The sequence below is a fragment of the Columba livia genome, chromosome 10 (assembly GCF_036013475.1).
Source record: "Columba livia isolate bColLiv1 breed racing homer chromosome 10, bColLiv1.pat.W.v2, whole genome shotgun sequence".
NCBI lineage: Eukaryota > Metazoa > Chordata > Aves > Columbiformes > Columbidae > Columba > Columba livia.
Window position 1 is genome coordinate 1,385,390 of NC_088611.1, and position 24,280 is coordinate 1,409,669.

At 46.2% G+C, this 24,280-nt stretch overlaps 3 protein-coding genes across 12 annotated transcripts in view; 2 read left to right on the plus strand and 1 right to left on the minus strand.

The window, feature by feature from the left end:
• Positions 1-17,425, plus strand: TSEN2 (tRNA splicing endonuclease subunit 2). 9 transcript variants are annotated; one of them, XR_010474932.1, is made up of 13 exons: positions 211-364; positions 1,147-1,342; positions 2,149-2,230; positions 3,929-3,965; positions 5,771-6,293; positions 6,402-6,479; positions 7,056-7,106; positions 7,785-7,923; positions 9,358-9,394; positions 10,031-10,142; positions 10,752-10,841; positions 11,190-11,361; positions 15,964-17,425. XR_010474932.1 is itself a non-coding variant. In XM_021288042.2 (12 exons), the coding sequence occupies exons 2-12, from the start codon at positions 1,169-1,171 to the stop codon at positions 11,247-11,249; spliced, it is 1,383 nt and encodes a 460-aa protein (XP_021143717.1). In that variant the 5' UTR covers positions 1-105; positions 1,147-1,168; the 3' UTR covers positions 11,250-11,482. The 9 variants fall into 9 exon arrangements, 3 of the variants coding, with proteins under 3 accessions (XP_021143717.1, XP_064930524.1, XP_005502876.1); XR_010474931.1 differs by lacking the exon at positions 15,964-17,425 and adding an exon at positions 12,988-13,959; XM_021288042.2 differs by lacking the exons at positions 211-364; positions 15,964-17,425 and adding an exon at positions 1-105 and having other exon boundaries at positions 11,190-11,482.
• On the minus strand, positions 13,962-19,079 carry MKRN2OS (MKRN2 opposite strand). The gene is made up of 4 exons (XM_005502837.4): positions 18,863-19,079; positions 18,126-18,175; positions 16,734-16,896; positions 13,962-14,715 (listed from the first exon to the last, which is right to left on the minus strand). Exons 1-4 carry the CDS (start codon positions 19,066-19,068, stop codon positions 14,496-14,498), a joined length of 639 nt encoding a protein of 212 aa, XP_005502894.2. The 5' UTR covers positions 19,069-19,079; the 3' UTR covers positions 13,962-14,495.
• MKRN2 (makorin ring finger protein 2) overlaps positions 19,004-24,280 on the plus strand; it is a 12,457-nt gene continuing 7,180 nt past the window's right edge. The window contains exons 1-4 of one of the 2 annotated variants that reach the window (XM_065074450.1): positions 19,004-19,220; positions 19,588-19,716; positions 21,272-21,447; positions 22,634-22,938. In XM_065074450.1, coding sequence (XP_064930522.1) covers positions 19,195-19,220; positions 19,588-19,716; positions 21,272-21,447; positions 22,634-22,938 — 636 coding nt within the window. In that variant the 5' untranslated portion in view covers positions 19,004-19,194. Of the gene's footprint in view, positions 19,221-19,517; positions 19,717-21,271; positions 21,448-22,633; positions 22,939-24,280 lie in introns of both variants that reach the window. The other variant, XM_065074451.1, reaches the window with a different exon arrangement.

Consider the following 24,280-nt stretch of genomic DNA (forward strand, 5'->3'; position numbering starts at 1 on the left):
ACACTCCCCTCAGATTGATGGGGACACTCCCCTCAGATCCATGGAGACGATCCCACCACATCCATGGGGACACACCCCTCACAGCGCCGGGGACGTTCCTCTCAGGTCGATGGGGACACTGGGGACACTCCCCTCACGTCCACGGGACCGATCCCCTCACAGCGCCCATTTCGCCCCGCCCTCGCCGGCCCCGCGCGCCTCCACAACCGGCTCCCGCCGCGCGTCGCCCTCCCGCCAACGAGATGGGGGCGGGGGCGGGGCCACCCGCGAGGCGCCCCCGCGCGCCGTCTCCCCGCGCACGCGCGGCCTCCTCGTGCGGCGCTGCCAGTGAGGCGCGCGCGGCCTCCTCGCGCGGCGGTGACGGGTGCGTGGGGCGCGCGGTCGCCATGGCGACGGGCGAGCGGCGGCGCCGGGCCTGTGGCCGCCGGCTCCCAGCAGCTCGCCCCGGGCGGGGCTGCCGGCGCCGGGCCGGGCTGGGCGCTGCGTGGGTGGCCGGGCGGGCGGGAGGCGCCGCGCTGCCGGCCCTGGGCCCCGCGGCGGGGCTGCTGCCGCGGCCGCAGCGCCGCGGTCCGGGCGGGCGGCGATGGGCCCGGCGGGGACGGGCCCGGCCTTGAGGCCTCTCCCAGGCCCGGGCAGCAGCGCGGGCACGGGGGGCGCCCGGTGGCTCTGTCAGGCGGGGAACCGGGGCCCGCGTCCAGGGAGCCTCGGGCCCTGTCCCGCTCCCTGTTAAATCTGCCACGCTGCTGCTCCTTCTTCATTATTCCCATAATTATTCAAAACAGTTTATTTTTAGGCGCTTTTGTGCTGTGGTTTCTCCTATTCTACTCCTTCGTCTTGCTTTATTCTTGAAACGTTTTCAGCAGTTTATGTGCTCGCCTTTCATCTTAAGTTCACTTTATAAACTCTTGGCTGAGAACAATCGCTTCCTGGTGTCCAGGGCAGACTGCGTGCCCGCGAGAAAATATGAACCGAAAACGCTGGCAAATCGCTGCTTGTGTTTGTCAGTATAATGGTTATGGAATTGAACCTGGGTTATTCTGTAGCATTTATTGCTAATTTGCTGCTGGGAAGGGAAGATTACTGAAACATGGAAAAGTAGGTGAACTGTGACTCCTGAGCTTTAAATGCTTTGCTTCCGCTTTTTAGGAGAAAACGTTAATTTTAGGAAATGGCAGAAGCAGTTTTTCATCCGCCAAGAAGGAAAAGAAGAGTTTTTGAGACATACGATGCTCCCTTTCCTGTGGATGTAGGTGGGAAGGATTTCAGAATGTGCCGGGCTGAAATCATTAACAACAATGTTATTGTGAGGAACCCTGAAGATATTGAGCAGCTGTATAACAAGGTGCTGTACCCTGTTTGCACACTATTTTTAGTGTTTTAAATGTCGGTAAAGCATAATACTTGTTAAAATCTGCCTGCCTTTATGGTTTACTTCCTCTTTAGCCACCAATAATTTTCTGTTTCTCCCTCCTCTCCTGAAATCAGTACCAAACATATATTCTGTATCAAACATAAAAATGATTTCATTCTTATCCCAGCAAATACATTTTGTAATGAAATTATGTTGTGAGCTATAAAAAACAGCTGCAAAGACTTCATGTTTGTTATGTTTATTTCTTTTTTGAACATTTTATGCAACCTTGCAAAAGCATTTTATATTTTTAAAGATCAGGAGATTGGAATATTAATGTTTTATAAATGCTTGTGTGATTCTTTTAGTATCAGAGGGATTTATTTCTGAGTAAAATAAGCTACATTAAGCTTCTTACATCCAAGTACTGTTTCACCACCATTCTTGCCCATTAGTTTTATCCATCTTTTTGTTTCGTGTTATGCATTGTCACAGCATTGATACACAGGTGGTTTCTTCTGCCTCTGCTTTCAAAAGTCTGCTTGGAGACATCGACTGACAAATATTTAGAACTGAGGAAAAAGGCCCAACACCCTCCACTGGCTAAATCTTCGAGTGCACGTGTTTGGTATTGAACTAGTTATCAGAAGCTAAGCACCAAGCTTCAGGCATAGCTTAAATGCTGTAGAACTTCAGTTATTTTTTTCTCAGCTGGTCTTCACTGTAAACATTTTCTATTTGGAAAAAAGTTTGCTCTTGTGTGGTGATATAATAAGGCTTTTTCCTTTTCTCTGAAGGGCTATTTTGGAAAAGGTATCCTTTCAAGAAGTCGCCCGGTGCACAGCATTTCAGAACCTTCGCTGGTTACTAAGTGGCAAGGTAAATTGTGCCCATTTGTGCTTCCACCGCTATTCACAGAATCCCAGGTTGTCAGGGGTTGGAAGGGCCCTGGAAAGCTCATCCAGTGCAATCCCCCCATGGAGCAGGAACACCCAGATGAGGTTACACAGGAAGGTGTCCAGGCGGGTTGGAATGTCTGCACAGAAGGAGACTCCACAACCCCCTGGGCAGCCTGGGCCAGGCTCTGCCACCCTCACCCCCAACAAGTTTCTTCTCAAATTTAAGTGGAACCTCCTGTGTTCCAGTTTGAACCCATTGCCCCTTGTCTTGTCACTGGTTGTCACCCAGAAGAGCCTGGCTCCATCCTCCTGACACTCATCCTTTATGTATCTGTAAACATTAATGAGGTCACCCCTCAGTCTCCTCTTCTCCAAGCTAAAGAGCCCCAGCTCCCTCAGCCTTTCCTCACACGGGAGATGCTCCACTCCCTTCAGCATCTTGGTGGCTGCGCTGGACTCTCTCCAGCAGTTCCCTGTCCTGCTGGAACTGAGGGGCCACAACTGGACACAATATTCCAGGTGTGGTCTCCCCAGGGCAGAGCAGAGGGGCAGGAGAACCTCTCTGACCTACTGACCACCCCCTTCTAACCCACCCCAGGTACCATTGGCTTCCTGGCCACAAGGGCCCAGTGCTGGCTCATGGTCACCCTGCTGTCCCCAGGACCCCCAGGTCCTTTTCCCCTACACTGCTCTCTAACAGCTCATTCCCCAACTTACACTGGAACCTGGGGTTGTTCCTGCCCAGATTCAAGACTCTACACTTGTCCTTGTTCTATTTCATTAACTTTCTCCCCACCCAGCTCTTCAGCCTGTCCAGGTCTCTGATGGCAGCACAGCTTCCAGTGTCACCACTCTTCCCAGCTCGGTGCCATCAGCAAACTTGCTGACAGTCACTCTGTTCCCTCATCCATATCACTGATGAATATATTGAATAATACCGGCCCCAGCACTGCCCCTGAGGCACTGCACTGGATACAGGCCTCAGCTGGACTCTGCCCCATTGACCACGGCTCTCTGGCTTCTTCCCTTCAGCCGGTTCACAGTCCACCTCACTACCCGCTCATCCAGACCACACTCCCTCAGTTTAGCTATTCTGATAGTACTTTTCACTCTTTCACTCATTGAAGATATGTATTTACAAATTACACACAGAAGATAATCTCTGTACTGGGTCAGATCAAGGATCTGTCTCTGCTGATGGCCAGTACCAGATTCCCAGGAAAATACAGGGCCAGTGAATGTGTTGATAGCTCCTCAGTGTGTTCTCCAGCCTTCACTGGCCTGTTGTGCAGGAAGACTGTAATTAAAGGTATCACCCCTGGACTTTTCTTCCTATAACTCTACAGTTTTTATTCATTTTAATCTGTAAATTTTAGTGTCCATGAAATCATGGGGCAAGGATATGTGACATTTTTAATCTGCTTATAGCTAATTACATCTGGTCTGCTCTTTTTACAGGCTGGAGAATAATAGCGTATTTAGTTGTTCTGCTTGTGCAGGGTGTTCAGTCTTTATCTCTGTACCTTTTCTAGTTCTGCTATGTCCTTCTTTAATACAAGTTGGGCCAAAATTTCATAGAGGATTGAAAATGTGCTTAAATATTAGACTGCAGATTGCCTCAATGCTCAAAATAACATTTTTATGGTGGTGAAATAATGCATGACTTTTCTTTATACAGGTGCTAACAAAAACATGCCTATAATTACATCAAAAAAGTAAGTTAATTTATTTTTTTTTACCCAAATGATTCTGTTTTATGTTTTATCTTGCTGTTTTTCAGATAGTTGGTTGTGTACACGCTGGTGACTTGCTTTTATTTCCGTTCTTTGTGTTTCATTTATAAGTCACATTAGAAAAGGCAGAAATAGAGTAGATGATATTCAGCATGGTTTTTTGTGTAAGCTTGCAGTATTAATTGCTGCCTAGAAGCCAGGATTGAGGGAATGCATAGTGTAATAGTATGGATAACTAATTCATTAAAACATCAACCATAATAAACTTGTTCTTTAGCTGAGGAGGAGAAATAGGTGGTTTTGGGGCAGGTGACTTAAAATAGCTTTCCCAACTTCTTATTGAATTAATAACTGCGTGGGCTGAAGCAGCTCCTGGTCTTTTATAAAACATAACCTTTATAGGTTAAGGTTTATATAACTTTCTTTTCTAAGTCTCTATTAATATCGCCAGTTTGTACATTTAAGAAAACAGAATGTTGAACCGCATATTTATTTTGCTCTGCTTAAATGGTATATGTGCTAACTGCAAGAGTGTGCAAGTTAGTTACTCTGTTTGCTTAATCCTATGATAACTTAAAAAAAAAGTTTAAAAGTTAAGCTACTTCAGTCCTCAAGTTTAGGTAAGGCAAACAGCAGCAATGTTTCTGCTATTACAGTTATTACTGTGTGCAGAAATGCTTTGTGACTGCTTTGTGTGTCAGCAAATACAGCTGAACATCGAGGAAAGTGTCATTGCATTGGTGCAGAAGCTGCATCAGGATCTGTCTGAGGAGAGGTCTCTAAGTGCAAACTATATGGTAATTAAATCACAGGACAAAGAGGAGTCTATTTTTTATGACAAGAAGTACAGCACTGAATCATATGGCTTTATTATGAGACTTCAGAGGGACTCACATTTTGTGTTGACATATGAAATTTGCATTTAATTATCTTTGCAGTTCCTCGTTACCTGGTCTGTATTTGCTGTGTTAGGATTTTATCTGGGGAAATAAAGAATATTGGATTGGAGTTGTCCAGGTTTGAATGACGGCTGCACTCAGCTACCTGTAACTTTCACAAAATGAAGATTAATGTCTTCAACTGGATATTACTGTTATCTTTCAAGGAGAAATAATTGAAGGGGAACTAAAACCTGACAACTGGGATTATCATAATTGAAAAATATTAGGAATACTTACAACTTCTATTAGGAATACTTACAACTTCCAGCTACTGTCTCACTGATGGGATTATCGTTATTTCTCAGGGATGTGAAAATGAAGGTAGTTGCTGCTTAAGTTTTTTATGCTGGTGCTTTTGGCTACACCATTGCTACTTCAAAGATAGTTACAACAGAGTTGTAGTTAGCTGCATAATAGATGAAGTGTGTGAGAGATATGTATGCAAAGTCTTGTTGCGTGTTTTAACCATGCAAGCTCTGATACCAAGATGTTTTTGAAAGAAATTCAGGCTTAAGGTTTCTGTGGGAGGAAGGAGATTTTGCTTGGTGAAGTTTTTCTTGCAATTCTGTAGCAGTAGTCATTGTGCAACGTTCGGTAACGGTGTTTGTTGACACAGAAATTCAACATGCAAAACAAAGTCAAAGAGGGGAGCAGAATCCTGGTGATCAATAATGGCATCTGCAGCTTCTCGGAGACCAGAGTCCTGTTCCATTGTGCGTGCTGTATTTTGCATAGCGGTTATTGGGCGGCGTGTTCAGATTTGCTTTGTGAACTGTGTTGAGTCATCCTTTTTAAGGTGCTAAATAAAAGACGTAACACCCTAGAACTTCTCATTTATTTCACTAGGTACCAGCGACGTGTTCAGTGGGCTAAAAGTATTTTGCAAGAGCAAGGATTTGATGATGGCTCGGTTACCAGAATTCTTGAAAATTACACGAAGCCTCTTGAGCTGCCATTGTTAAAAGAGGATGGAACCGAGCCAACCGGAAATAGTTGCAACAGAATGGGCCCAAATACAGATCTTTCCAGACAGTCTTCTACAGATACGGGAAATATAGGAGCCCTGAGTGCTGAGAACGAGAATGCTGGCTGCAAGCAAGCCCGTTTGGAAGGGGACCCGGCGTGTGCTCCTGTGACCATATGTGGCTCTAAAGAACGGCAGCAAGGGGACTCGAAAGAGAGAGCCGAAGCGTCCTGCCAGGAGCGCGGTTTTCTCGTGTGTTGTGGCTGTGAGGCGAAGGAGAGCGTGGAGCAACAGTCCTGTGAGACGATCGAGTCAAAAGAGTGTGCTCCAGAATACGTCTTGGTGGAAGAGGAAGATGAAGGCAGTTTACATCCAGAAGGTGACTCTGCTCACGAGCAAGAAAATGTAAGGATGAGGAGCATCCTAATCTTTTAGTAAAGTTATATAATCAGTGCTATTTTCAGAATTCAGTATTTTATCTAGGTTTAGTAATACATTAATTTTTTCTCGTAGCTTGTCAAGAAGGAAAAACTAGTATGCAGAAGAAATCCATTTAGCATTTCTGAATATTTACAACTCAGCTTGGAAGAGGTACGTTTCAAGTACAGTACAAGTTGTTTTACTTTTAATCTGAAAAGTAAACATTAAGCTGTATTACAATGTAATTTAATACCTGCTTCTAAAGTACAGGGTTCTCCTGTGTCTCTAAAGTATTTGGACTGTCTTAGTCATTAAACATATTTTTAATAACTGGAGACAGTTACGTGATATGGTTAAACAATATATGAATGGTCCAATCCCAACCGATTTATATGAATAATCCCACTGACAAGGACAGCACTGATAGGACTTAAGTATAGAAATACCAGGAATATAACATTTGTATAAATCCTGCGTTGATTGTGCTCCTTCTAAATATATTCATGTGTTAGTTTTAACACAGCGCCTTCAGGAGTCGGCAGCAAGTGCATAGACTTGTTGTGGTGCTTTGTCTCTTGAAATGTGAAGGTCGTGAAGACAAATCTCTAAGGAAACCTTCAGGCAACTTATTGCTCTTGGTGACATTAGGATTCTTGTATAAAATGAATCTGAGCCTTCGTTCTTGAATGGAATGTAAACTACAGGTGGAGTCTAGCTATAGTTAAACTCATTATTTTTATTTTTCAGGCTTTTTTCTTGGTGTATGCTCTGGGATGTTTGAGTATTTATTATGGTGAGGTAAGAGATGGGATTAAGTTTGGATTTCTGTGGATATCATTAGTTTGGATATGTTTTGATCTGAAATGTTTACTGACACTGGCGGGATTTTATACTGTTAATTCTGAAGGAGGAAATACCAAACAGACTAATTAGGAAGTTTTTGTTATAAGTAAGGATATTTCTGTTTATTAAATACTGGTCTGAAAGTGTTATGTTTACTAAGGCAAATTTAGCTAAGCACAGTCCTTCTGCAGAGAAAGGTTTTTCTCGTCATTTAGGCAGGAAATATGGGGAAAGCAAGTATGGAAGGAATAATGTGGTGAATACTCTCTCTTTCCTGGAACAGGAAAATGCTTTGGAGTAAGCATTGATCTATATCAAGCTACTTTTAATGTAATGACAAAATAATTGAAACCTATGTGTCTAGTTCAAAACATAACATATTTTCCTTTAAACAAGAGCATTATGGGACTGATTGTGAAATGCTAAAAAAGCCACTCCATGGAGCAGCAGGTTTCTGTCTTGTGTTTAAGAATTGTGTCTTTATTGCCCAAAGTTCACACTCTTAGCGGTAGACTGTGATATCTGATATTTGGCTGTTATGCTCTAATATACACAGTATTTATACTGTATTATATACACAGTATTTATATTGTATTATATAGTTATATTAATGCCTTTGGTTGTGATTTTTAGGAGCCCCTAACTATTTTGAAGCTATGGGAAGTTTTCAGCGAAGTCAAGCCCAACTTTAAAACGACGTACATGGCGTATCACTACTTCCGCAGTAAGGGCTGGGTCCCCAAAGTCGGACTCAAGTATGGAACAGATCTCTGTGAGTAGCTTCCTTACACAAATGGGATCATTTGCAGCCAACTTCTCTTCAGGCAATGCCAGACTCCAGTGCCAAAGCTGAGCAAAGTACATGCATCTCATGATTCATTTAATGGAAGCCGGGCTTCTGCTCAGCTTACTGTTAAGTCTGTTTGTATGTTGTTTTTTCTCTTGGGTCAGAGGAGGGGGAAGGGACTTGCTTATTTGCTAATGTTGGGGTTTTTAATCTTACAGAAATAATCAGTAGCATCCATAATCCCTTGCTTAGTAATTCAAGAAGTACATTCAGCTCACGTCAACATAAACAGTACAGTAACACCTGTTGTTACAGGAAAACGTGCATAAAGGGAGATATTTTTTAATGTATGCACACAAACCAGCAGATGTTTTAATACTGCTGAAGCACTTTTATAATTTAGGGGTTCATGTATTTGGGTACATCGAGGTTGTGCTGAGCTGGTCCTTTAGATCAGTGTGTAGATTTAGCTGAATTCACCATCTCTGTTCTTAGTACCTTGGGCTGCAGATGGGGTTTTGCTATTGAGCACCTGGTGTATATGTGAAATTGTTCACCCTTCTTTTGTGTTCTGGCCTTTGTTGTTTATTGTATCACTGCCTTTGGATTTGTGCCAGACAAAGGAAGTGGATTAGTTTAGGCTAGTGGGGGATTAGTTTAGACCAGTGGGAGCTCTTACCCCTGAGCTCTGCAGGCTTCTTGTTCTTTGGCGATACTTTCGTAGGATTGGTATTAATTGCAATTGCATCATTTGCAAATCATGGTTGTTGCTGGAATTAAATGCTGATCATCCTTTTCCTGACAGGGTCTGGGCAGCTGTACAGGATAACCTGTGTGAGTTAAAGTCCCCTCTTACAAGCTCGTGACCAAGGGAAGAGAGGACACGAAACTTTTTAGCTCTGTTACAGCAGAGCAGCCGCCATGAGTCTTGTGTTATCTTGGCTAGAGGAGGAACTTCTAGGGGGTCTGGTGGGCAGCATTTAAGAACTTGTGCCCTTTGCCTCTCCTAAAACTTGTGGAAAATGCTTGTTTGAAGCAGAAACTCGGTGGCTTATTGGGATCTTTCACATGTACTCCAGTGGCTTAACTTCGATTGTGAATACAGCGTTAAAAGCACGAGTCAGTTGCAGAAAAATTCCATCCTAAACTGTTTGCCATGGCAATTGCTGCCTGTCCTTTGACTTTGTCTTCTACCTGCCACTGCTCTGAGCCACCCTGCTGCTCCCATGGTGGGGTTTGTCTCTTCCCTCTCTCTCCACTTGCTGGGACAACTTAATTCTGAGCAGAATTCAGAGGTGTTGACGTTTTGTCTTGTTTCATTAAAACTTAAGAGAACATTTGAAAATATTTATGGACCCAGGTATTAAACTCGGATGGAAACTCAGATTATCTAACTAAGGTGCTTCTCTTTCATTTCAGTGCTCTATCGAAAAGGCCCCCCCTTCTATCATGCAAGGTTTGAAGCTCATGTTTCTGTCTCATTTCTTAGTTTCAAATTAGCATATTTCTCTCACTGGTTAAGCACATATTCTTCACTAAAAACCCTTTGCCAGATACATTCATACTGGCTATTCCAAAGTCCTTTTAGCAGTGGTATTAACACAATTTCATTGAATTCATGTAACAGTGATAAAACATCACAAATTGAAAGCTGGAATGAGCTTTTTTAGCACTCATGTGGTGAATACACTCAGGAAAGTAATTTGATTTAGTGATATTGACTTTCAAAAAGAAATGGTATGGATAATTTATGTAATTTGGGAGAAAAAGGCTGTTAAGGGATGATAATTGTCTTTATTTGCTAGCAAGCCAGGTTGAACTCCTAGATAATAAATTGATTGTGAATGTCAGATTGGCATTGCTAAGAGAATGCTACAAACATCCGTAGAAGGGTGGGGAGGGAAAGTGCCTGTATATTCACAACTTCATCTCTTCTCCTCTTTGCTTAGTAGAAAGAGACTCAAGTTTCAAAATTTCCTCACTGCCCACTGACATATCAACACAAATTTTAGACTCTAATTCTTAAGTTTCACGCTGTTCCTAAAATGGTAGTTTTCTCTCTGCGAATTGTCCCGTCTGCTTCGTTTTCCAGTTACTCTGTCCTTGCTGAATTAGTTGATGATAGTTTTGAAGGTTCTCTTCGCAGACCGCTCAGCTGGAAGTCCTTGTCTGGCTTGAACAGAACCACTGCTAATGCTTCTAAGGTAAGGTAAGACGTTGGGTTTAAAATGGCTCTAAAAAGATAAATGCACAGTTTAGTTCCAAAGAACAGGGAGTTGGAGTGAGGCTGGAAACTGAATCCTTCCCTTTCTAATCTAACACATTGAGTTGGCAGTAGGCAAACAGGAGGCTCCTTTGTCAATATCCAGATGAATTCTGGAAGAAGCTTAATAAAGTTCTGTCACCTGTGGGAACATTAAAAGTTGTGTGAGGAGCAGAAGGAAGACCTGAGGGACACGTATTTCCTGCTTGCCACTTGTGTTTTAAAGCCCTCTCCATGTACCAGGATTTTCTTTTGAAGAGTGAAACTGAAAGTTTCTAAAATGTTTTCTCTGTGATAGAACCTCAGACATGGCCCTTCTGTACTCATAGCTGTATTGCTCAGGTGTTGTGTTGCAATTCTACTTTATCTGATAGCAGTATTATGCTTTGATAAGAAAAACGAGATGTGCATTTTATACAGCTCTCCCCTAGCTTGGTTTGCAGAAGGCATCTTCTAGGAAACTTGGTATCTGCATTTCTAATTAATCTAAAACTCGTATAGAAAGGAATCGGTTGGAATTAATCTATCCATGTTTTCCATTTGCCAACAGGAATTGATGTTATGCTATTTGATTAGACCATCTGACATGACTGAAAAAGAAATGTCGACACCAGAATGTATGAAAAGAATTAAGGTTCAGGTGAGTAATTCTTTATCTTCTTTGCCTTGGGGCAGCCTGACCGCTCACTATAAGAGCCCCCTGAACTGTCAGTTGCTCTTCAGCATGCTTTGGTTTTTGCAGGCATAGCTGCAGTAAAATAAACAAGATTCCTTTGTGCCCCAATGCATGACAAGTGCATTGCGGGCTCTTTAAATACTTCAGATCTTCTAAATTTTGATGTAGCTGCTACGGTGAATGTAAGCATTTGCCTGGGGACACAGGGGTACCTATGGAGACTGTAAGGTTCATGTGTATTAAAAAATGGAGAAAAATGTGATGGTGTTTTTTAACTTCCCACTTCTATAACAGTTGCTGTTTTTATTTCAGGAGCTGATTGTAAGTCGTTGGGTTTCTTCCCGTGAGCGCAGCGAGCAAGATGAATTTTAACTGACTGCAGAGGAAAGGCTTTTCATTTTGAAACCACATCTTATTGGTTTTTACCTGATCTTCTCATGATGAACCATTACCTCAGAACAGTTTCTATCAACATACTGAGTTGGTATGTATAAATGCGATTTAAAATGAGGTATATCCTCTTTACTGTCAAGGATGTTGTATTGAAAAACATAACTGAACTGCATAGGAAGGGAAAAAAATTAAAGCTGTATCCCAACTCAAAATACTTGTTTCCTTAAAGCTTACAAATATGTATCTTTGATATACATTGGCTAGACTGTGGTGAATAGAGGTCTGCAGAGCCACGCGTGTCCCAGCCCTCAGTGTCTGCCTGAAAGCTGAAGCAATGAGGGATCAAACTGTTTTCCACGAATTCCTCGCAGATTCTTGAGTCGAATTTGGGGATTGTAAGGCTGACTTCCCTTTGCAGCTACAGTTCTTCAGAAATGAGGACTTAACCTTGATAGTCCTCAAGTTTGCTGCTGTTTTTTAACTTGTTAATTATAGCGAGTCAAAGAACCTTTTGCGGTACCAATGGTACCCTTCTAATTCAACCAAAAACTGACTTTGTGGCCTTCATGAAGGTGCACAAACTGCAGTATGGGAAGAGATTGGCTTGGTGCGATTTTGAGCGTTGTAACACATTGCTGGTTGTGGTCCCAGCTGGAAGTGCTTATTTTCACAAGCACTGCTCAGAGCTGAGGAACTTTGCCCAGATTGTGCAAGGATTTAAATGAATTGTGGGGTGTGGGCAGCTGACAGCAAAGGCGTTAGGCAGCAGGGAGTGCCGGGGCACCTTTCCCCGTTGCGGTGAGATGTCTTCCTTCCTTTGGGATTTGCAGCATAAGATTCCCCCTCGAAAGCAAGGGCCTAACTGTGCCCCCAGGATGCCCTGACTGCATGTTGATACCCTTTACTTCTGTTAAACATGGGTTACAGCATAGAAATTTGCTGAGGTAGTGAGAGGAAGTCAAGTCTCTCTAGTTTGGCAACTAGAAGTCACACTTTCATTCCTTGCTTTTTTCTCTTTTATCCGGCAGCTACAACAGCCTGCATTTTTTTTCATAGCACACTCGTAGCTCTTTGCCCTGGCATATGTTAAAAAGACGGGGAGACACGGCCGCGTTAGTGCGTAGTGAGGTTCGGCCCGTGCTGCGCAGCTCTGCCGTGCCACTCTAGGTACCTGCTGCTGCTTTTTCCTAAGACTTAATCGTCTAGCTTGCAGGTTCTGAAATGCCATGTTTGCTATTGCTAAGCTGTGTTTGGAAAACAAACAAACCACCCCAGCGGGTATCCAACTGTCTTTCAAGTCAAGTCAGGAGGTTTCAGTATCAGCTACGCTGCATTTTAAGTACTGCTGCTTTAGGTTCAGGGATTTGCTTTCCATCATAGTCTTTGATCAAGAGGCTTCCTTGCTTCACCGCGCTGTTATTATTTCCCTGTGTCATGAGAACACGTTTGCTGCACCCGTAATGATGCATTACAGCTGGTGACAGTTACACTGTTCTGGGTTTTCTTTGTGCTGTTTCCACTCACTGTAAAAGGAGTTCTGCCTTCTGGCTGCAGGAGATTTGGCAGGGCTGGTCAAACTTCTGTCAGCTCAGGCCCACCAAACACAAAACCGCAATCTTGTTTACTTAAGCAGTTCAGATTGTAAAATCGTGTTGTGAATGCAGGAGACTACACACAATTCCAAGTGGAAGATTTGCTCGTCTTTGCTTTCATTTAGTATGTCCCTACTGGAAAGAAGTAAACTGAAAATGTTGATGGCATAATAGCTTTCCCAAGCGGAACAGGTACGTATGTGTTGACTGTACATGGCAAGGTGTTTTATTTCTAGCTGCAGATGACTGTACTTCATGTTTCAGTACTGTTGGATCAAATAACTTACACTAGACAGTTGTACACACCACTGATACTTGCCATTGTATTTATATTTTACCAGTTGAAATACAGTATTTAAATGAAGTATACATTCTGATTCACTCCAAAGTAGCATACCATGATTTATTTTTGTAAGCCAAATCCCAGCTGAAGAATTCTGCACTAGGAATGGGTGGACAGGTCTCTAACAGCAGCCAAATTGCGCGTTTCAAGCTGGTTGTCTCCATTGTGTTGTGCTTTTTTTAATATGCTTTTAATGGAGCTGTAATTTAGAATTTAGCAAGAAGTGGAAGAACGTGGGGGGAAGTGTGTGAAGTGTGGTGTCTGCAGCTGGAGAGCGTTGCGGGCAAGGCTAATGCAGTTTGTGTATAAAAACGTATAAACTAGATGTGAGCGAAACCCCAACTGCTTGAGATTACTTCTCCATCTTTGATAAAATAGGACTTACATCTTCACTGAAACCAGAAATTAGTAGAAGGGAAAAAAGCTGGTATTATTTTCTTTAATTAGAATGTAAATCAATAAAGTGAAATTGCACAAAATTACGGACTGCAGAATTTTGACCTCAGCATACATGTCTGTGTAATGCACAAGAGATAAAAGTGCTATTGGAGGATCTTTTTAACTTAGATTTCTTTTTGTTAAGTTCTAAAGTTTTAACTCCAATGTAAATCCTGAGGAGTCCGTGGCTTATTACAGATACTAACAGAGACAGACACTAAATTATTACCCTTTAATACTAAGCATCTGTTTTGCATTGAGGAATAAATGTACAAAATGTAAAGAAGAACTGGAAAATAAATATATCTGGCAAAGAGGCAGGATTTACTTGTTATATTTATTAGTAATTAAAGAAAAGGAAAATAACCTTGCATGTCGTGAATCTGCATTAAGTTGTGGACTTTGGATTTCAGTAGCACACAAGCACAAATTCCCTTTTTTTCCACTCATCAGTGAACAAATGTGACAGGAAAAAAAAACCAACCACCATTTTTGTTTGCTACAGCTTTAGTTACCACAGTTCACTTGTTAAACCCTTAACTACACAGCAGTTACGATTTGTGGTATTGAATGTCCTGGCAGAACAGACCATATGGTGATTTAAATGGAGCTGTTTTCCATAGGAATAGTTCCCAAGGAAATTTTCTGTAGTGTGTACATTGTATCTATGTTATTCATTCACATGCACAAGTTCAGGTGCCTGATCCTTCCACAAAGTGCAGGTCAATGTGTAAGTTAATTGTGCGATTAAATACGTTAGTAGATCATGCATCGTAATCCCTGAGATTTGGAGTCTGAAGACTTTTTTCCTGTTGCAGGTTGTAGATGTTTTAATATAGCAGCTTGTCACGTTCAGCCCAGTTCTTCCTGCTGGGGAAGGGGAACAATGTAGAACTCGTTAGCTGCTAGCTCCTGGTGCACGGTGATGTATCGAGCAGCTCTCTTTGTCTGTGGGATCACAAATCTCTCTGTAAATTCACTTTTACTCATTTCCCGTTTGCCCTGTGCGGTCAGGATGCTGTTAATGAATGCCAGTGCGTATGTGTAGCAGTTGTGCTCATGTTCATCATACCTAGGAAAAACATCTCGTTAGTAAGAGGTAGCCCTAATCCCTTAATGACTGTGCGTGGAGGAATATTTTACAGAGGGAAAGACGGAAGCGCATGCTCTCCAGGACCTATTGCCACTTTCATGCTGATGCTTAAAAATACATTCTGTTCATCTCGAGGTGTACTTTCCATGCAACTGTGACCATCAGAAAAAAAAAATGGCTGCAGACTTTCCAATAATTTATTTTTTATGCTTATTTGGCTTTTACCTTGCTAACCTTTGCTCTTCCATGTATTGTTACCCTATCTTGAACCCTTCTTCCTGCAGCAGTGATGTTAATCGTGTGCCACCACGTGCACTTCCCTTCAGCGTGGCATTAACTTGGATGCTTAGTTAAAATCAAATCAATTCCATCACTGATATGTTGATACAGTTGCTGTACGGTGTGCCAGTCAAACTCCTGCTGGCAATAATTCCTGCCCATTGTGCAAGGACAGAAACACTAACTGAATAGAAGAAGCAGTGATTTAAAATGTTCTTGCCTTTTATTCTCTCTTACCCGCTACCCTGCCCTAGGAGCGCATGGCACTTCACTGTTCTTCTCGCGGTCAGAGTTTCTCGGGTTCTCCCCAGTGTTTCACATTGGCCACTACCAATTTCAGTGATTTATCCACTCGCTCCCCGCAGTGCTGCTTTGTCCTCTGGCCCGGTACAGCCGCACTGGACACAGACCTGCCTCTGCCTAATCCTCAGGCTTCCTCCCTAATTGCCTCATCATCCGTCATTCTCCCCCATTCTTCCTGGCCCTGTGACTCGTTCCAGCAGACCAGCTTTGTATTTATAATGCAAAAGACTCTGTAATATACTTCTCACTACCATCTGTGTCTTCCCGTTAGCATCCCATTTTTGGGAAGCATGTCTTTATATCCTGACAATAAACCTGGTATCTCTCAGTACTTTCAGATATTGGTGGCTGTGGCTGCTGTTCTTTGTTGCTATGATAGATGATCCTTCCAGTAAATAAAAAGCAATCAAGAAAATTAGAATCAGGCTTGGCCTGAACCCAAAGGAGTTACAGGATTAATTTAGCGCAGTTCCTGTTCATTGAAAAAATAGAGGAGTTAATTTAACATCTCAAAAATTCTATTGTAGGTCAAATTCTTTCATCTTCTGGTATTAGGGAGATAATATGTTATCTCTGAAATTGTATAGTCCAGTGCACAATGCATTGCTAGAACCTGCTTTTGATTTGTTGTGGGTTTTATTTTAGGCAAGATGATGTCTGTGTTCACTCACTTGAACAGAATGATGCTCAGGCTGCTTGTCACACGCGCGGTCACCGAGCAGCAGTTCCAGGACGGCTGTTTCCCTGGAGAGCAGCTCACTGCTGTGGCAGCGCCTTTTAGCCGGGCTGTGTAACTTGTAACGCTCTCATTGGGCACTGACTTCAAGGAAAGCTACAAAGAACTGAACGTTCTCGGTGGAACATACCGGTTTAATTCAAAATATGTGGAAGTCTTTCTGTATTTAACTATCCAAAGCAATGTTATGAGCCAGCTGGAAATGAGCCTGTTTCCCATTTCTGGTCGTTGGCAACAAAGAAGTCACCTGGATGCGAGATCTGGGCAAGAATCCCATCAGTGTGGTCAGCCTGTGCAAGCAAATACACCCAAAACTGTTCAAACTTGGAAGAAATAATTACAGAATTGCACCTGGACTTTCTTTCTCAGCACTGTCCTCTTATAAGAGACGCTTCATTGAACTGTTTCACAGAAAGTTCTTTTGTTGCTGGAGAAAACTTCCCTAAAATGATTTTAGAGCTTTTACATTCCAGCAGATGAGTTTGTTATTTAGAAATCTAAAATATTCTCTCTGTTCAGCACGGCCTGTACATTTCAAGACAGCCTGACAGCGTTGTTCAGCCTGGTTTGTTAGACATGTGTGTTTGAAAGGAGCGAGGCTCTGAATGAACAACGGAATAGCCCCATTTCTCATCCCAGACTAAAAACTCCTCTTGCGTCCAGCTTTTAAACTCTGTACCTGTGAGGCAGCCAGGCCTGTCCCGCGGAAAACTCCTCCAGGAGCTGATCCCACTGCTGCAGCAGCCCAAACATGTGTGGCTGTACCAGCGGGACACTGATGCACTGCTCCCAGCCCGTCCCAGCTCTCTGAACGCCCTCTGCATCGTAATTATACACCACGCCTGCAAACAAAAGCAGCAGATCGTCAGGTGGCACTGGAGCGTCTGATCCATGGCCTTTGGTGTTGGTTTTGTTCTGTTTTCGGTGAGGAAAGCTACTACTATTTCTCCATCCTGCCGTTCTTTCTTGTGCTGGCTGTACCATGGCCTTCCCATTGGTGGCCTCTGTGGCTACAGAGTAGAAAATGCAGCGCTTGCTTTTATCACAAACCTGGTCTTATTTTTACAGTGCAACTTCGGCTGCCTTCTGATGATGCAAGCAACTTGAGCACAACCAGGCTGCTTTTTTAAACCCACACATGAGACAGCTTTTATATTAAAGAAACATCTCAAGCGAGGTTTTGCAGGTTGGGCCTACTGTAGCAGAACCTGATACAATTTTTAACGTGGGGATTTTTCTTTTGAACGAGGACTATATTTTAGAATTAGCAAAAACTGTGCTTAAGTCAAAATTTCCTGAAGCTACTTTCAAAAAGCAGGCTGTGAAGCTTTTTATTCCCTGCATCAGGAATAAAGTCACCTGTCCATTCTATCGTGTGCAGTACGAGAGGTGCTTGGCTTTGATTTGGAGCTTTGTGTGTGCTCGCTGCTGCAAGGTGAAAGAAATTCTTTGGAGTCAACATTTTATTTTGATCTTTATGTGATATTCCTCTGTAGGGAATAGCTGAGCGCCCAGTTCTGACACCTGCGGCGTGCTGAGGAAGCAACAGCAGAGCACCAGCTCTTAGGATGCTGCAGCTGGCATCCGCAACGGGTACCAGAGGCGGCTCTGAAATACCTGTTGTGCAATTCGGATTGTCACAGGTGGAGGGGACAGACCTGAGGGGTGACTCATTCCTGGGGATCAATATGGAAAGGGGGAGTGTCAGGAGGATGGAGCCAGGCTCTTCTGGTGACAACCAGTGACAGGACAAGGGGCAATGGGTGCAAACTGGAACACAGGAGGTTCCACTGAAATTTGAGAAGAAACTTGTTCCTGGTGAGGGTGGCAGAGCCTGGCCCAGGCTGCACAGGGAGGTTGTGGAGTCTCCTTCTGTGCAGACATTCCAACCCGCCTGGACACCTTCCTGTGTAACCTCATCTGGGTGTTCCTGCTCCATGGGGGGATTGCACTGGGTGAGCTTTCCAGGGCCCTTCCAACCCCCGACATTCCAGAGTTCTGTAAACTGGGCATGCAGTCTGAATACAAGATACAGGAGATGGGCTGTAAGGAAATATGAAACACTTTTTACCATTACTGTTGGTTATTCCAACATGAAGATCAGATTTCCCGTCGTATCCTCTGAAACAGAAAGAGGGGTGTTGGTGGTGGTGGAAGTGCTGACAGAACTGTCCCAATCCCGGCTGTGTCGGAGCAAAAGGCACAGGATGGAGGCACCAAGGTGGTGCCTGTGGCTGCGATGGGATGAGGAGGCGAAGCTGCACCAAAACCACCAAAAAGGCGTTTCCCTTCCCAGAAGAGGTTTGGTCAGGACTGGCACAAGGGTCAGGTGTGCGCCCTTGGGTACCAGCCTGGCAATGGCAAAACCAGGGAGAACGTGGCACAGGTGTGATGGGAGCGGCTGAGGGAGCTGGGGGTTCATCTGGAGAACAGGAGCTGAGGGGAGACCTTCTGATCTCTGAACTGCCTGAAAGGAGCTTGGAGCCAGGGGGGTCGGGCTCTGCTCCCCAGGAACAAGCGCCAGGAGCAGAGGAAACGGCCTCAAGTTGTGCCAGGGGAGGTTGAGGTTGGATGTGGGAACAATTTCTTCCCCAAAGGGCTGTGGGGCATTGGAACAGGCTGCCCAGGGCAGTGCTGGAGTCACCAGCCCTGGAGGGCTGGACAGACGGACATGAGGTTCCCAGGGATATGGGGCAGGGACAGGGGTGGGGTAACGATTGGACTCGATGATCGTGAGGAGCTTTTCCACCCAAAATGACTCTGTGCTGAGGCGGGCGTCCCTGCCCGCGCTCCCCCCGCAGCCCCTACCCGAGGAAGGTTCCGGCCGTGGGCCGCAGGAGGAAGGCGCGGGGCTGGCGGTGTCCGTGTCGGAAGGGGCTGGGCAGGCGCAGCGGGGCGTCGGGCAGGTCGGGGCCGCGCAGGGGGCGGCCGCAGTCCGGACAGCTCTCCGGGACCCGCCGGCTGAAGATGGCGGCGCCGCAGTGCCGGACACGCACGATGCCGGCCTCCGCCATAGCGGCGCTCCGCCCCGCCGCCCCGCTCTCTATGGTCACACCGAGCGGCGCTCTAGCCCGGCCCCCCGCGGCTCCGTGAACGGCGTTACTGCGGGGGCGGCGCTGGGCCCGGCGCTGGGCGGCAGGATGAGCACCCGGCAGGTCACCTGCAGGTGGGTCCCCGGCATGTCCCCACACGGCCCCGGAGCCACCCGGGGCCCTCTCGGGACACGGTCGCGTCGCGGAGGCCTTCCCCGGGCCGGGCCTGGCGCGGCGGGGCCGGGCCGGGCCTGTGGGGCCTAGTGGGGCCTGTGCCGCGGGACCGCGTTCTGCTCAGCCCCCCGGGCCTGTGGGGCCTAGTGGGGCCCGGGCCGTGAGACCGCGTTCTGCTCAGCCCCCCGGGCCGGGGGCACGATCGGCGGCCGGGCTGTGGGGCCGAGCAGGGTGCCACCTCCGCTCCCCATCCCCAGGGCCGGGCGGGAGACGCCGCCGAGGTTCCCCCGGTCCCAAGAGGCCTCTGAGCAGCGCCGCTCTCCGCAGGTACTACATGCAAGGAGTGTGTCGGGAGGGAAACAAGTGTCTGTTCTCGCATGATTTGGCTACAAGCAAATCCTCCACCATCTGCAAGTATTACCAGAAGGGACAGTGCGCCTACGGAACGCGCTGCAGGTAAAGAGCCGGCTCGCCTTGGGACGGGGTTCTAAAGAACTGCACATAATAATCGTGTGTGGTCAGCTTCAAACCCCGGGGGGTCAAAGATCAAGGCGACAAAGGGAATGAAATAATATATTAACTATGAGCTTTTTCTCCCAGTACCAAAACCAGCTTATGGATCCGGTATTATAGTTTTACTCTGTCTTGGCTTCTGCAGTTATTTCAGTCTGTAGAAATTAAACTTTAGATTTCACTTATGTTTTTTATCTGGTTCTTACTCTACTAAAGCCAATTAAATGCAAAAAACCCTTTCAGCAGATTCACGTTTCCTTCCAGACGATGAAGCGGCTGGAAGCAGGAGTGTCTGGGCAGCGCTTTGCGCTGTTGTCCTGGGCAGCTCGCAGCCTCCTTCCTGCAGATCCTAAGGCACAACTTTGAGGACATTCAGTTCTGTGTTGAAGTGTTTTCTTGCACTCCGCTGGGCTTGCAGGGAAAGCTGGACAGTCCCACACCTTTTCCTGGAGTCTTCTGTTTTCAGCTCCTTGAGAAACGCTCTAGGAAATACTGTGCGTTAGTGAATGGCGTTACATTCCATCAGGGACGTGCCACGGGGCAGCCCGGGGCTCCCTGGTGGAAAATGCAGGTCACGTATGAGAAGCTGGTGTTTGTGCCTTCGCCTGACGAGAGCAGCATCTCACGCGTTGCTGGGATTGCAGCAGCTTCCTTGTGTTTCCTTTGCCTCGCTCGTGGTACCAAACTGGGATCTGGAGATGGAACATTAGCTGCTCACGTTAATTAGCGATGTATGATGCTGCTGGCGGCCGTGTCGCTCAGGGCACCGTGTCACACGCAGACTGGGCCGTAGCAATGGCTGCAAAGTGTGTTGCTGTTTTACTCCAGCTGTGTTGCAGGAGTTTGGGGCACTGTGTGCAGGAGCAGTTCATGCTACGGCACATCTGTGAGCGTGTACGGGCCCTGAGCGTGGGATCAGAAACAGATGTGGACAGCGTTTTTGTTCCCATCAAAAATATTCTACAGCGTTCAGGTACATCCAGGGCTTTACTGGACCAGTCTGTTTACTGCACCGCTTGCTCCTGCTCTGCTGCTGGAGCGTATTTCTGTGCTTCACTGGATGTTTCGGGTCCTTTTCTATCCCATATGCAGACCCCACATCCTGTCCTGTGGTGTGGGAGCAGAAAGTTTGAGTGTCGCTGCTTGCAGGGGGTAACCGAGATCACAAAATACCGTTCATTCCTGCGCAGCGTTTGGATGTTGCTTCTCTGAGAAACGCCAGCAAACCTGTGTGTGTGAGGGGATGACAAAGGTCTAATTTAATACGCACATGAATAATGTTCTTTCAGCTATGCTCGGTGTCTGTGGAGAAGGAAATAAAGGTGTGCTTTCAGAGACTGAGAAACCTTTTAGTCTGGCTTTAGAAGAGACTGAGCAGTTCAGTCAACTTGTCAGAACAATCCTTTTAAAGAAAAAAGGATCTAATTAGTTATATTTCATTTGTGTCCTGCCACTGTGCCGAGGTTAGCCTTTGAGTTCTGCCTTTTTCCTGTGGCAGGTACGATCACATCAGGCACCCACCGTCGGGGGGAGCGGCCCCCGCGCCACCTCCGCTGTCCTCGGCCGCGCCACACAGCCACCGGCCCCCTCCCGAGCACGGCGCCCCCGTCACCCGCAGCAAACTGCACGAGACGGGCAAGCGGGAGAAGAAAACGCTGGTGCTGAGGGACAGAAGTGAGTGGGATGGTGCCACCTGTGTCCTCCTCGGTGCTTCGTAGGCGTCGCGTGGTTTTTCTCCTTTTAATACTCGAGTTCTGTGGACGGCTGGCGAGGTGCAGTCACACTGACCACCCCCTGAGGCCTCATTCGTGGAAACGCTTGTGCCTGTTGGTTCCTTTTCCTGCTTGTGTCCAGCCAACTGGTTTTAGGCGTTCCCTGAAGGATGGGATTTGTTTTGAGGGATTTTTAGGGGTGTTATTTTGTTTTGATTTCTTTGGTTAAAATATCTGCACCTCAGATCACAGAATCCCAGAGTGTCAGGGGTTGGAAGGGCCCTGGAAAGCTCATCCAGTGCAATCCCCCCATGGAGCAGGAACACCCAGATGAGGTTACACAGGAAGGTGTCCAGGCGGGTTGGAATGTCTGCACAGAAGGAGACTCCACAACCCCCCTGGGCAGCCTGGGCCAGGCTCTGCCACCCTCACCAGGAACAAGTTTCTTCTCATCTTTCAGTGGAACCTCCTGTGTTCCAGTTTGCACCCATTGCCCCTTGTCCTGTCATTGGTTGTCACCGAGAAGAGCCTGGCTCCATCCTCCTGACACTCCCCCTTTCCATATTGATCCCCAGGAATGAGTCCCCCCTCAGTCTCCTCTTGTCCAGCTCCAGAGCCCCAGCTCCCTCAGCCTTTCCTCACACGGGAGATGCTCCACTCCCTTCAGCATCTTGGTGGCTGCGCTGGACTCTCTCTAGATTTTTTTGTGCGTTCTGTTCTCCACGTGAGGGTGTCTGAAATGCAAAAACCTGGTGGCTTTGTGCCAGGCACATGCCGGTGGAGGTTGTGCCAGCCCTTAGGGACAGCAGGACAGAGATGTCCTCTCGTGCCTGGCAGAGCAGGGGGCTCATGCACCAAGTGGGGCAGTTGCCCTCGTGTGAAATAAGGGGACTTTTTAATCCTACTTGTAAACAGCAAACAGCTGAAGAGACCTTGAAATTGGGCTTTTCCATAGGTAATTTGTAAAAATCCTTGTGATTTGTGAGCAAAATGGGCTTAGAGATGAGATTTCATTAAGAAGAACACTTGGAAAAAAAAAACAAACCAAAACCAACCTGGTAGTTATTGGAACAAAATAATATGGAGCTTCTTGTGCAGGGTTTTGTGCAGCTTCTTGCGTGGTTCATATTATGTTTCTGTTTCCCAAGACCTGTGCGGCTCCAACGAAGAAAAGCAGAAGCCCATTGCTACGGGTGATGTGGTCTATTGCAGCGACCAAAACGAGAATCTGGAAATGAAGCCCCACTCGTATTTGGAAGCGATTTGCAGCGGGCTGGAAGAGCCGGTCGCTGGTGGCTCCGGCGCCGAGGGAGAGCAGCTGTGTCCCTACGCTGCGGCGGGCGCCTGCCACTTCGGGGATCGCTGCCTCTACCTGCACGGCGACGTCTGCGAGATCTGCGGCTTGCAAGTCCTTCACCCTTTCGACCAAGAACAGAGGAAGGCTCACGAGATGGTAATATTGACGTGAGATCAGTGGGAGGTTTGCTTTGCTTAGGGCAAGGTTTAGTTTGTTTGCCCTAAAATCCAAAGATACGCTTTGTAGAAGAGTCTGTTGTTCCAAAGAGCTTTTGTTTAATTGTTATTTAGCTATGAAATGATTCTTAGAGTGGTCTGTCCAGGCATCTGGGGCTTAATTGGTACTGATGATGCACATGGCCTTTTATAGCAACTTCTTTTTTCCCCATTTCGTTCTGATGGGAACCTTGCCTGCAGCCTTCTCCCGGAACACCCTAAAACCCTACCAGGAGAATGTCGTTTGTAGCTTACGTCAGGTCGCAGTGGTACGTTGTGTACAGTGTGGGAGAGGAATCGCGATCTGCCGGGGCGCTCTCAGAGGTCGCCCAGCCCCTCTGCTGCCTCGCCGCTTCACCTGTCTCCTCTTGGTTGGGCTGATTTCAGGGTGTGTGAAGATTTTGGAGCTAAACCTGCAGTAGAACAACTGGAGAGACTGGATGGGGAATTGGCTGTGCAGAGCTGGGCTTAAGGGGCTGCTCTTCCCTGCCTGGCTACCAGATTTAGGTCAGGGCTGGTCAAGTGCACAAGTTCTCAAGGCTGAGGAGGAGACAGACCAGCAGTGTTGGTGGTGACTGAATCATAAGTCTCTCTGGAGTTCAAAGTAGAATCCAAGGGGTTATAAATGAGTTGTGTGTGGTCGGCAGGTCCCTGCAGATCGCATGGCTGCTGGTGGGACCTGGTTGCCATCTGGCACCGTGTCCCGTCATCGCTGCTCTCAGGCGCTCGGCTCCGGAGGTGTGTGCTAGGGCTCAAAATGCTGCTGCTAATGTGGAAGTGGTTTATGTCTGATATTTTATTATTGTAATTCAAAGTCTTCATTTTGCTTGTCAAGTCCTGAGAACATTGAAAAGCAAGAGGTAAAACCATGCAGGTATAAGCACCAGCTCACCTTGTAGTGCTGTGAAATGTAAATTGGTTCTGGGTTGTCACTTCTGGGATGCTGTGTTGAGAAATGCTGTAGGAAAGCCGGTAACAGGAGACTAAATCCTTAGCTGGGTACAGCTTAGTGTCTGGCGAACGAGCGTGGCCTTAATGCTGAGCAGCGTAACATCTGGAGTGTGGCCCCTGTTCTGGCCCCTGAATTAGCTGGTTTTCGGGGTATTTGAAACATCTCCTTCCATGACAGACACAGAAAGGGGTGAATGCCGAGCGCTGGGGCAGCCTTGCCTCTGATTCTCCTGAAGCTGCAGAGAACACTGAAGGGTTGAAATACGTGATTGAATTTAATGTTCTTAAAGTTAAATGATGACAATGAAGGGTAGGAACGATGCTTCTGAGGA

Excerpts from the sequence above, each read along its gene's own strand:
- TSEN2 (XM_021288042.2), top strand. The coding sequence starts at position 1,169 with ATGGCAGAAGCAGTTTTTCATCCGCCAAGAAGGAAAAGAAGAGTTTTT. Across the intron at positions 6,294-6,401 it reads CTGCTCACGAGCAAGAAAAT|CTTGTCAAGAAGGAAAAACT; the intron begins GTAAGGATGAGG and ends TTTTTCTCGTAG. Across the intron at positions 7,107-7,784 it reads TGAGTATTTATTATGGTGAG|GAGCCCCTAACTATTTTGAA; the intron begins GTAAGAGATGGG and ends TGTGATTTTTAG.
- MKRN2OS (XM_005502837.4), bottom strand. The coding sequence starts at position 19,068 with ATGGCGGAGGCCGGCATCGTGCGTGTCCGGCACTGCGGCGCCGCCATC. Across the intron at positions 16,897-18,125 it reads TGGAATAACCAACAGTAATG|GCGTGGTGTATAATTACGAT; the intron begins GTAAAAAGTGTT and ends TTTTGTTTGCAG. Across the intron at positions 14,716-16,733 it reads CAGGCCTGGCTGCCTCACAG|GTATGATGAACATGAGCACA; the intron begins GTACAGAGTTTA and ends TGTTTTTCCTAG.